This window comes from Rhinopithecus bieti, unplaced genomic scaffold (genome assembly GCF_001698545.2).
Source record: "Rhinopithecus bieti isolate Rb0 unplaced genomic scaffold, ASM169854v2 scaffold_8760, whole genome shotgun sequence".
NCBI classification, from domain to species: domain Eukaryota; kingdom Metazoa; phylum Chordata; class Mammalia; order Primates; family Cercopithecidae; genus Rhinopithecus; species Rhinopithecus bieti.
The window spans coordinates 2510049-2522696 of record NW_016806225.1 but is presented as its reverse complement, the minus strand read 5'-3'; the positions used below and the strand labels follow the sequence as shown (position 1 = coordinate 2522696).

Genomic DNA, 12648 nt, shown 5'->3' with positions numbered 1-12648 from the left:
AGACTCCATCTCAAAAAAAAAAAAAAAAGATACCTTTAGTAAATAAAAGTTTTTAATTTTCGTGAAGTCCAATGTATCTTTTTTTTTTTTTTTTTTTTTTTTTACCATTTGTACTTCTCTGTCCTATCAAAAACGTCTTCTAGCATTGAATTTTGTGTTTTATATTTATATAAATACACTAGCTTTCTGTTTATTGCAGTCAAGCTGTGTTAGTCGACAGGACCATTTACATTTCAGGACAGATAGGCATGGACCCTTCAAGTGGACAACTTGTGTCAGGAGGGGTAGCAGAAGAAGCTAAACAAGTAAGTCATTTTCCACATTTGAGATTCCCTTTTCTACTACCTTTTTAAGGTTGGAGAGTATTAAGAATCCACTTGCCTGATTTGTTTTATAGAGATTAACAGATAAATGTTTTTTAAACTACTTACTGCTTGATTTAACATAGTTTTCAATCTAAGAGTTGGAAATTTGATGAATCATGAATCATCTAACAACCAAAAGAGAGATTCTACCTCCTTAACACTAAAGTCACCTTAAACCTGAATCATTGACATCAGATGACATGCTGCCACTTCCATATGGACTGGGAAATTTTCTTTTCAGGGCCACTGACCTGCCCCTCTTAAAAAAAAAAAAAAAAATTACCACCACAGAAGTAAAAGTCAACATTTTTAAAAATAAGCATGGGGAATATAATTCTAATCCAATAAATATAATTAAACCATAATGTAGGCCAGGCATGGTGGCTCATGCCTGTAATCCCAGCACTTTGGGAGGCCGAGGCTGGCAGATCACTTGAGGTCAGGAGTTCAAGACTAGCCTGGACAATATGGTGAAACCCCATCTCTACTAAAAATACAAAAACTAGCCAGGGGAGGCCAGGCACAATGGCTCACGCCTGTAATCCTAGCACTTTGGGAGGCTGAGGTGGGCAGATCACCTGAGGTCAGGAGTTCAAGACTAGCCTGGCCAACATGGTAAAACCCTGTCTCTACTGAAAATACAAAAATTAGCCAGATGTGGTGGCATGTGCCTGTAGTCCCAGCTACTCAGGAGGCTAAGGCATGAGAATCATTGGAACCCAGAAAGTGGAGGTCGCAGTGAGCAACATATAATTAGAATTATATTCCACATGCTTATTTTTTTAAATGTTGACTTTTTACTTCTGTGGTGGTAATTTTTTTTTTTAGGAGGGGCAGGTCAGTGGCCCTGAAAAGAAAATTTCCCAATCCATGTGGAAGTGGCAGCATGTCATCTGATGTCAATGATTCAGGTTTAAGGTGACTTTAGTGTTAAGGAGGAGGAATCTCTCTTTTGGTTGTTAGATGATTCATGATCCATCAAATTTCCAACTCTTAGATCGCGCCACTCCACTCCAGCCTGGGCGACAGAGCAAGACCCCGTCTCAAAAAGAAAAAGGAAAAAAAAAAATTAACCCAGTGAGGTGGCACATGCCTGTAGTTCCCGTTACTCAGAAAAATGATGCAGGAGAATCACTTAAACCTGGGAGGTGGAGGCTGCAGTAAGCCAAGATCGCACCACTGTACTCCAGCCTGGGACACAGAGCAAGACACTGTCTTAAAAAGTAAATAAAATAAAATAATAAACTATAATTTTATGCATTTACTGAGTCATATAATGCTGAAAGTTTGTTTTGTTTTGTTTTGTTTTTTTGAAACAGCCTCGCTCTCTTGCGCAGGCTGGAATGCAGTGGCGTGATCTCAGCTCACTGCACCCTCTGTCTTCCAGGTTCAAGCAATTCTCTTGTCTCAGCCTCCCAAGTAACTGGGACTACAAGTGCCCGCCACCACACCTGGCTTATTTTTTGTATTTTTAGTAGAGATGCAGTTTTACCATGTTAGCTAGGATGGTCTCGATCTCCTGGCCTCATGATCCACCCACCTCAGCCTCCCAAAGTGCTGAGATTACAGGCGTGAGCCACCGGACGTGGCCTAGCTGAAAGATTTTTAAAAACCTAAATGTCCACTCATAAAGAACCGGTTGAATAAATTCTGCTAGATCAATACAACTAAAGTAATGTGGAAAGATCTCCAACGTAAATTGTTTCATGGTAATAAAACCAAGATGCAGAACAGCATGCACAGTATGCTACCGTGTGTGCTTTTGTGTTTAAAAATATGTAATATAAGCATTGACTGTACCTAGAAGGATATACAATAAATTAGGAACAGTGGTTACCTCTGAGGTGGGAAACATGGGAGAGAGAGAGAAGGGTGAGAGAGATCTTTACACTATATATGCTTTTTAAATAGCTTTTGAGTTTGTTGTTGTTGTTTTTGCCATATCCATGTATTACCTATTTAGAAGATTATTTTAAAAGACACAAGAATATAATGAAATATTACATTGTGACCAGCAAAGTGGGAAGGAAGAATGAATCCAAAAAAAGATGTTTTTCCAGAAGTCAGTGTCTCAAACAGTTATATAATTTACTAATATCATTTTTTGAGAAAAAGGAAAAAGAACCCTTTAAAGTCAAATATTGCTTTAAAAGAAAACATGTTTTAACGCTTACTAGCTCATCCTTATCCTTGAAGTGGTATCAACTGAAGAACCCCAGAAATTATTTCTGTGGACATTGGCCGAACAATTAACACATTTTAGCACTGAAGAAGGGACTTCAACCCAGTGTTTTTACGTACAAAAGGAGACGACCTTTTCACTGTATTTCGGAAAGACTCATTCTATTAAAGGGAAGCCAAGAAACGCACTTGTAAGCTTCCTAACAAGAGTAGAGAAGATTTTTCTGCAACATAAGCTATTTAAGGAGGTATTAGTAAAAGATGATTAATTGAATGTAATTAAAGCTTTAAATCTAACATCAGTGACTTAGGCCTTTCTTGGCTTGGTTCACAGGCTCTTAAAAACATGGGTGAAATTCTGAAAGCTGCAGGCTGTGACTTCACTAATGGTGAGCAATTTGATATTATTTCACCTTTCTTTTGATATTTCTTTGGCCTTTTCAAAATATATGGCATCCAGTAATATGCCATGCCATGTCTTGGTTAGTACTTGAAGTTGTTTTAAACAGCAACTGTTCTCTTTCGCTTCTTTGGTCCCATTTCAGTCCCATTTTAATCAAGACAGTCTCAGAATCATATAGTCTTTTTCTAAGTAATGTTTTGGGTCAGACCAAATAACTAAACCTAATGACAATGTTTATATCTTCTAGTGGTGAAAACAACTGTTCTTCTGGCTGACATAAATGACTTCAATACTGTCAATGAAATCTACAAACAGTGTAAGTAATTTGGCTTTATTCCTATTTTCCATTTTTAAAAAGAAATAAATCTGGTCACATTAATGAATGTGTATTAAGAATTAAGAGTGGTAGGAGATGCTAAAGAAATGGTCATAGATCTTGTCCTAAAAGAATTAATAATCTGATTGGAAATAGGTTGTATACACCCCATGAAAAAGTTCTAAGACATTTCTATTGCATTCCCTAAAACAATGTAGTGAAACCCTACATACCCATTTTTCAAAAGCTTAATTTCATTAAACCCTTTTCAGGCTTTTTAAACTCTCCTAAAAAGTTTTTTACACATAGGTTTTATTTACTATTGCTGTATGGTCCAGCCACCATCTTTATCCTGGCTCTCTCAGACTTATTAGTTAGTTACTTAATATTTCTATGCCTTGGTTTTCTCCTATGCAAAATGGAGATAATATACTCCTACCTTATAGGATTGTTGGAATGATTAAATGAGTCAGTACAACGTGTAAAGCACTTAGATGCTGGTGTGTTATAAGCACTGAGTAAATGTTAGCTATTATTAACATTGATGGCATAGTGGGGAAAATTGGTGTCCCCACCACCTAGTGGGATGAGGCAAAGGTATAACATGGAAAAAGCATCATTACTTATTCTCTCCTGAAGAAATGACTAGAAAAGACCAAAGTTGGCAGAGGAAGTACTTGCCAAAATTGCTGGAGATGGGCACTTGTTCCCTATTTAGTTAAATAGTTTATAAATATCACTTTAAAAACAAAACTCCACATCAAATCAAACAAGATCAAAATGTTAGAGTATGTATTTCTTTTTTTTTTTTTTTGGCCAGAAAGCTAAGAGATTTTAAAAAGTGTTAACTATCATAGGAATCGTATGGCAAAATATTTTATCAAACAAATCTGATAGTGAGTCTCTTTTTTAAAATGTTACTTAAAGCCAGGTGCAGTGGCTCACATCTGTAATCCCAGCACTTTGGGAGGCTGAGATGGGTGGATCATTTGACATCAGGAGTTTGAGACCAGTCTGGCCAACATGGCAAAGCCCCATCTCTACTAAAAATACAAAAATGAGCCAAGCGTGGTGGTGCACACCTATAATCCCAGCTACTCGGGAGGCTGAGGCAGGAGAATCTCTTGAACATGGGAGACAGAGGTTGCAGTGAGCTGAGATTGCACCACTTCACTCCAACCTGGGTGACAGAGCGAGACTCTGTTTCAAAAAAATAAAAATAAAATGTTGCTTATATCTAAGAACTGACCAGTATATGAAGCACTTGCCAGATTCTTAGTTGTAGAGTATTGAATAACAATACAATATCTGAAAACTAAAATAAAATTTTTCACTTGATCTTTATTTTTTCAACTCTTCTCTATTAAAAAAATGAAATTCTTTTAAATTCAGATTTCAAGAGTAATTTTCCTGCTAGAGCTGCTTACCAAGTTGCTGCTTTGCCCAAAGTAAGTACACTTTAAATGACTAATGTACACAGTTTTCAATGTCTACATTGTTTTTCTTCTATAAGTAAACTAAGCACTGTGAAAGGAAACTTAAAAGAAGTAGCCTGGGCAGGGTGGCATACCCCTGTAATCCCAGTGCTTTGAGAGGCCAACACAGGAGGATCGCTTGAGGCCCGGAGTTCTAGACCAGCCTGGGCAACATAGCAAGACAGCCATCTCTACAAAAAAAAAAATTTTAAATTAGCTATGCATGGTGGTGGTGCACACCTGTAGTCCCAGCTACTTGGGAGGCTGAGGTGGGAGGAACACTTGAACCCAGAAGATTACAGCTGCAGTGAGCTGTAATCGAACCACTGTGCTGCAGCCTGGGTGACAGTGAGACCTTGTCTCTAAAAAAAAAAAAGAAAGAAAAGAGATAGATCCTGCTTCCCCAGGGACTTAAAGTCTGAAAGGAAATACCCTATATTACATGCTTGAAAAAAAAAAAACCTTCTAAGACAACACATGAACATAGAATCAAAATCAAAATACTTCAATTGTGAGAAAAGGCCGGGCACGATGGCTCACGCCTGTAATACCAGCACTTTGGGAGGCCGAGGCGGGTGGATCACGAGGTCAGGAGATCAAGACCATCCTGGCTAACACATTGAAACCCGGTCTTTACCAAAAATACAAAAAATTAGCTGGGTGTGGTGGCAGGCTCCCATAGTCTCAGCTACTCAGGAGCTTGAGGCAGGAGAATGGTGTAAACCCGGGAGGCAGAGCTTGCAGTGAGCCAAGATGGTACCACTGCGCTCCAGCCTGGGTAACAGAGCGAGACTCCATCTCAAAAAAAAAAAAAAATTTTTTTTGAGAAAAAATTAAATAGCAGCTGTACTGTTGTAATGTTACTTAGGGGACTATAAATTTGAGCCAGATTTGTTTATGAGTTCTGCAGTAAAAATTTCACCTGGCTATTGTACAATTAAGAATCTTGGCTGGGCGTGGTGGCTCACGCCTGTAATCCCAGTACTTTGGGAGGCCTAGGCGGGTGGATCACAAGGTCAGGAGATGGAGACCATCTTGGCTAACACAGTGAAACCCCGTCTCTACTAAAAATACTAAAAAATTAGCCGGGCGTGGTGACGGGCGCTTGTAGTCTCCGCTACTCGGGAGGCTGAGGCAGGAGAATGGCGTGAACCCGGGAGGCAGAGCTTGCAGTGAGCCGAGATCACGCCACTGCACTCCAGCCTGGGCGACAGAGCGAGACTCCGTCTCAAAAAAAAAAAAAAAAAAGAAAAAGTATCTAAACCTTCCACTAGAAAAATAATCTCTAAACCAGGGGCACACATATTTCTCACCATTTTGATTTTGCTACTCTAACTCGAAGCTTAGCAGCACGATATTCCTGCCTATAAAAAAGCAGCTCTTACTGACTTCTACTTGCAGTTTCTACTAAAGAAAAATTATGTTTTAAGAGTGTAATTTGTATTGCTTTAATTAGTTGTTACTTGGAATGATCATTATCAAACCTATTAAGGTACTGGTTGTAGTAGAAAGAGCTCTGAACTTGGAATCAAAAGACAAGGGTTCAACCTCTGCTATCTAGCTTGTGACTGGGATGAGTTAATTATTCCTTCTACACTTCAGCATATCATTCTGTGAATTGATGGGAAAATATCTCTCTAATAGGGCTGCCGTGAGACTCATGTAAGCTAATATAGTATATGAATATACTTAGCATGGTAACCTGGTCTATTATAGATTCTTGGTGAATATTTCCTTCTCCTTTCCTTCCTTGAAAAGCTTAACGTTAAAAATGTTATATTGCTGTTAGTTTCATGTTTTTAGTAGGTATTATAGAGTTTGCAATTTGTACAAAATGATTAAAACAAATTATTTCGTTTTCCTCACAGGGTAGTCGAATTGAAATTGAAGCAGTAGCTGTCCAAGGACCGCTGACAACAGCATCACTATAAGTGGGCCAGTGCTTTGTAGTCTGGACTTGTTAACATTTTAATTTTTACAATTTTACAATGTAACATCTTAATTAACCTTTTAATTTTCACAATTGATGACAGTGTGAGCTTGATGAAAATATCTGAAGTTATTGTGGAAATACCATATAATAGGGAGAGTTGAACATGAATTGAAGATTAGAGAAGGAATCCAGTTGCTGTTTTAAATTACGCCTGTATTACTGAATATAGGAAAGAGATACCCATTACATAGTTACTCAATAAATAAAAGAGAAATAACAGGTAGGAAAGAAGAGTAATTATTCCTGAGAAATAATCAAGAACATATCTAATTCAAACTAATGATGTGAACGATTTAGTTTTCATGTTAGGTATGGGATTCTGCTCTTTCTTGAGTAAAATTGAAGTGTTTAAATTTGAGGTCAAGGAGAAGAAAGTGGACCAAAATTTAATATAGATAATATTTTTCTAATGGAAATAAAAGAGACATGCAGATTTCCTTTGGTGTGATTTTGTTCACTTATTTCTTAACAGTTTATACATTAAAACATATTGCCTAGTTGGGGTGGGTAAAGTTAAAATCTCCAACTATTTCATTTTTCAAAGCCTACTTCTGACTTCATGCACTTTTACACATTTTATTTTTTTCAGCAGTTTTAGCCAACTATTATTACATGAAACATCATTTAAACTTTCTAGTCTTCAGCAGTTTTGGCCATTTACAGTGTTGCAGAATTTGCATGTAAATTTTCACATTTGTAGACATCTTTTTAATCTCTGCTCTATCTGTCCCCCCTTTTCATGTCTGATATGATTTATTTGGACTTCTTTTTTTTTCCATTATCAGTCTTTGCCAGAAGTTTATCTCTTTCATTAATCTTTTAAAGAACCACTTTTGGCTTTGTTGATCCTTTCTATTATATCTTTCTTTATCATTATTTCTGCTCTTATATTTATTATTTTCTCCAGTTCATTGATAAGTCACATTTTTCTACTTTTAATATTGAGTCTTTTATTAGTAAGTTACAGACACCCAACTCAAACTAGTATTAAGTGGAGAAAAGAGATAAATGCATAGGCTTAGGTCGCAGAGGCCAGAGTACAGCTGGCTTTAGGCACATGTAGCCCAAAAACCTCACAGCTCCATCTGTCTCTTGGGGGAAGATGCTGCAGACCCCAGATACAGGCTATGAGTGCGCTAACCCCAGCAGAAAGGTAACGATTTCCTGATCTCTCTGGCAGAAGAATCTCAGGGAAGCCTCTGATTGGTCCAGCTCAGCTTAAGGACCTGTTCCTAAGCCAAAGCCAGGAAATTAGACACCCTGGTCAGGTTAGGTCTAGGGGGAATAGTTGTATATAGGGCATGACTTCAAAATCAAACTCTAGAATGAAAGAGCTGGAAATAAGATGCTGGTACCCACGTTAATTAATTTGTTAGTGGCTGGGTCGTGGCTTGGAGTCTTCCTTTCCACTTTGAAGGAGAATCACTAGAATTTGTTAATTTTGGGGAACATTGCATGTTGGTCTTTTTCTTTCTTTCTTTCTTTCTTTCTTTCTTTCTTTCTTTCTTTCTTTCTTTCTTTCTTTCCTTTCCTTTCTTTCCTTCCTTCCTTCCTTCCTTCCTTCCTTCCTTCCTTCCTTTCTTTCTTTCTTTCTTTCTTTCTTTCTTTCTTTCTTTCTTTCTTTCTTTCTTTCTTTCTTTCTTTCTTTCTCTCTCTCTCTCTCTCTCTCTCTCTCTTTCTTTCTTTCTTTCTTTCTTTCTTTCTTTCTTTCTATATTCTTACTCTGTCACCCAGGCTGGAGTACAGTAGCACAATCATGTCTCATGGCAGCCTCAAACTCCTGGCTGAGCCTCCTGAGTAGCTGGGATTACAGACACCACCACACCTGACTAATATTTTTATGTTTTTGCAAAGACAGCATCTCATTATGTTGCCCAGGTTAGTCTTGAACTCCTGACCTCAAGCAGTCTTCCCACTCAGCCTCCCAAGATTAATTTAAAGTCTGCTTTTTTTTTTCTAAAGGACACAACAAATCAAAAGAAATAGTATGTTTCTGTAAAACAATTCAGGTAAAAAATACACAAACATAAACTTTTTAACACTTTATTAGTTCTAATAAGATATTTATTCAATCAAAATTATAAATGTTGACCCAGCAGTACGAATAATTTCATTAAAATTTTGGCCATAATTTCCCATAAAGCCAATTACTTTCAGTTATAAGGAAATTGCCGTGATTACATAAGAATAAAGAACATTTGTTACCAACAAATATTTATAGAATGACAAATGTGTACTAGACTTAGGGGAGGAGAATGAAGTTTGAACTAACTTTCCTGCCCTCAGAAGAGCTTACAATTTTTCTCACTTCTGCCATGTGTTTAGCAATTGGAAAGCATGAAAAATAATTCCAAATAAAGGATTCCATTTCAGTGAATTATTCATCTAGCATAAATCATAAACTGTAGTCAGCTAAGCCCTAATATACTTAGGCAGAGGTGCTTTCTCTGCAGCACTAATCAATGTTTATGAATACAGCAAGAATTACTGGAACATTCTCTATAACCTATTATCTCCATTGGATTAAGTGCTGGCTCATTGACTCAACAGACTCAAAGTTCTATTGATAGTGTGCTTTGACTAACTTGTTATTGCAACAAGTTTTGCAATTTAAAAAAATCCCCCATATACATCAACATACTAACAGTGATCATCTTTGATGAATTATGGGTAATATTTAGATTTCATATTTTAAAGTTTATATTTTCTGAAGTTTCTACAATGAACATGTATTGTTTTATGCTAAGAAAAAAGTAATTATTTTAATAACCTCCTTCTTTTGTAATTATTGCCTAAAATAGTCATTCTGTGTTACACATAAGTACCTAGGAAGAAAGAATTTTTTTTCCCCCCCAAAAAAAAAAAAAAAAAATGTTTAAAAACTCTTATATCCAGAAACTTGAAGATAATCTATACTGATCCACTAAATAACTGCTATTTGAAATCACTATTGCTTTGTTCTCCACGGAACTGCTAGGGGTATGGTGGTGGTTGAAAAAGTCACCATTGGGCCTTGTGACTTCCTAGTGAGGTGCTGGGCCCCAAACCCCCTCTCCAACCCAAAGCTACTCTACAACAGTACAGTTGCCATGGAAAGCCTCTTCTCTTGTCATTGAATGACTCTTTTTTGTTTGTTTGTTTGTTTGTTTGCTTGAGATGGAGTCTCGCTCTGTCACCTAGGCTGGAGTGCAATGGCGCATCTCAGCTCACTGCAACCTCTGCCTCCTAGGTTCAAACTATTCTCCTGCCTCAACCTCCTGAGTAGCTGGGATTACAGGTGCTCACCAACACGCCCAGCTAATTTTTGTATTTTTAGTAGAGATGGCGTTTCACCATGTTGGCCAGACTGATCTGGAACTCCCGACCTTGTGATCTGCCCACCTCAGCCTCCCAAAGTGCTGGGATTATAGGCTTGAGTCACCGTGCCTGGCCAAAATGACTTTTTAAAGTGTCTAGAGTCTGTAATCCCAGCTACTCAGGAGGCTGAGGCAGGAGAATCGCTTGAACCCGGGAGGCAGAGATTGCAGTGAGTCAAGATCGCACCACTGCACTCCAGCCTGGGTGACAAGGGCGAAACTCTGTCTCAAAAAAAAAAAAAAAGAATCAGGGCAGGGTGTGGTGGCTCATGCCTGTAATCCCAGCACTTTGGGAGGCCAAGGCAGGCGGATCACCTGAGGTCGCGAGTCCAAGACCAGCCTGACCAACAAGGTGAGACCCCGTCTCTACTAAAAATACAAAAATTAGGTGGGTGTAATGGCGTGCACCTGTAGTCCCAGCTACTCAGGAGGCTAAGGCACCAGAATCCATTGAACCCAGGCGGCGGAAGTTGCAGTGAGCCAAGATCACGCCACTGTACTCCAGCCTGGGTGACAGAGTGGGACTCTGTCTCAAAAAAAAAAAAAAGTGTCTAGAATCAGGGTCACACAAATCAATTCAATACAACATGCATTATTTTTAAATTTATGTGATAGTACGAATCACTATGCTTACTTTTATTAAGAAATTTTAAGGCCAGGCGTGGTGTGTCATGCCTGTAACCCCAGCACTTTGGGAGGCCAAGGCAGGCAGATCACTTGAGGTCAGGAGTTCGAGACCAGCCTGGCCAACATGTTGAAACCCCATCTCTACTAAAAATAGAAAAATTAATCTGGCATGGTGGCACATGCCTGTAGTCCCAGCTACTTGGGAGGCTGAGGCAGGAGAATGGCTTGAACCTAAGAGGTGAAGATTGCAGTGAGCTGAGATCATGCCATTGCACTCCAGCCTGAGAGACAGAGCAAGACTCTGTCTCAAAAAAACAACAACAAAAAAGAAATTTTAGAAATATCTATATTCTATGAGAAAACAAAATGAGGCAGATCTCAAAACAAAATTGGTATCCCCAATTGGTTTCTCAGAACTCTTTTTCTGGAAATTAGTGAGGTTTGCAGACCTCTGTCCCCAGTGGTGGATGGAAGTAGCATGTTTATTAATTTCAGTAGCACATTATTAAACTGAAAGAGTGTTTTAGAATAATATAGGTTGGCCTTTCTTCTACCTTTGGGAGTTATTAAACCCTGGCTTTGATGTCCAGAGAACTCTTTCATTAGGCACAAGAATAATGATATGGTTGTTAACTTTTAACAACTCAAATGTTCCCCAATAAATGTGCTGAGTGGTGGTACTGACGAGTAAAGTGAAAAGCCTGCCATTTGCCTGTACACGGATTACTAATGCCAACTTTTGTTGATACTAATGCCAACTTTTGTTGATACTAACAGGAACTGGAAGAGAAATTCCATACTTGTCAGCTGCTCTCTGAAATTACACCGATTCTGCGTAGGCAATTAAACCCTTGAGATTATAACCAAACACTCATAAGTTTATCAACTCTGGAGAAATGAGAAGCTGATATAGTTTTAGATGTTATGACATCTTATAAGCAAATGCTTTCAACATTTCAAACACGGCATGCCTTGCTATCTGGTGTGGGGAGAAAGAAGAAGGGAAGGGTCATTCTCCTTTTACCTTACCTTTTGCCTTACACACATTTGTATGTGGGCAAATGAATGGCTTTATGATGTCCACATCGCTGGTCTTTGTTAAAGAGAATTCAGATTTGGATCACCAAACTATCTTCATAAAAATGGGATATGCGACCAGGTGTAGGGGTTCAGCCTGTAATCCCAGTACTTTGGGAAGTCAATGCAGGAGAATTGCTTAAGCTCAGGAGTTCAAGACCAGCCTGGCCAACACGGTAAGACTCTGTCTCTACTAAAAATACAAAAATTAGCCAGGTATGGTGGCGCTTGCCTGTAATCCCAGCTACAAGGGAGGCTGAAGCAGGAGAATCACTTGAAACTGGGAGGTGGAGGTTGCAGTGACCAGAGCATACCACTGCATTCCAGCCTGAGTGACCAAAAAATAAAAAGATATTTGCCATCTCTAACAAGCTATTATATTTACCAAAAGAGTACAATGTAAACCCTACTAGGATTATTTGACCATGACCATCCAACATTCTTTGATTAGTTAAATGTGGAAAGAAACCTTTTCTTAATTAAGCAATTCTTAATTCAAGGCCCAATGTGGAATAAACCATTTGCTCAGAGTGGTATGGGTGTTTTGACTGCTCAAAATATGGTAAGAGCTTTTACTCCAAAGTCTAAATGGAAAAAGCAGTAAGGTAATAGGTTGACCGCACATTTCTTCTTTTAAAAAAATAAATAAATAAAATTTATTTATTTATTTATTTACTGTAGAGACAGGGTCTCCCTATATTGCCCGGGCTGGTCCGGAACTCCTGGGTTCAAGCGATTTTCCTGCCTTGGCCTCCCAAAGGGCTAGGATTACAGGTGTGGGCCACCACATCCAGCCATTGATTACACATTTATACCCTGTGGGTTCCTCAGGGGTTGGCACTTCTGGCCAAGAAT

General features: G+C 38.5%; 1 protein-coding gene across 1 annotated transcript in view; it reads left to right on the top strand.

Annotated features, from left to right (window-relative positions):
- RIDA (reactive intermediate imine deaminase A) overlaps positions 1-7171 on the top strand; it is an 18229-nt gene extending 11058 nt beyond the window's left edge. Inside the window, exons 2-6 of the mRNA XM_017875298.1 lie at positions 200-305; positions 2881-2935; positions 3197-3265; positions 4658-4713; positions 6609-7171. Coding sequence (XP_017730787.1) covers positions 200-305; positions 2881-2935; positions 3197-3265; positions 4658-4713; positions 6609-6671 — 349 coding nt within the window. The 3' untranslated portion in view covers positions 6672-7171. The remainder of the gene's footprint in view (positions 1-199; positions 306-2880; positions 2936-3196; positions 3266-4657; positions 4714-6608) is intronic.
- Positions 7172-12648: the final 5477 nt, after the last annotated feature.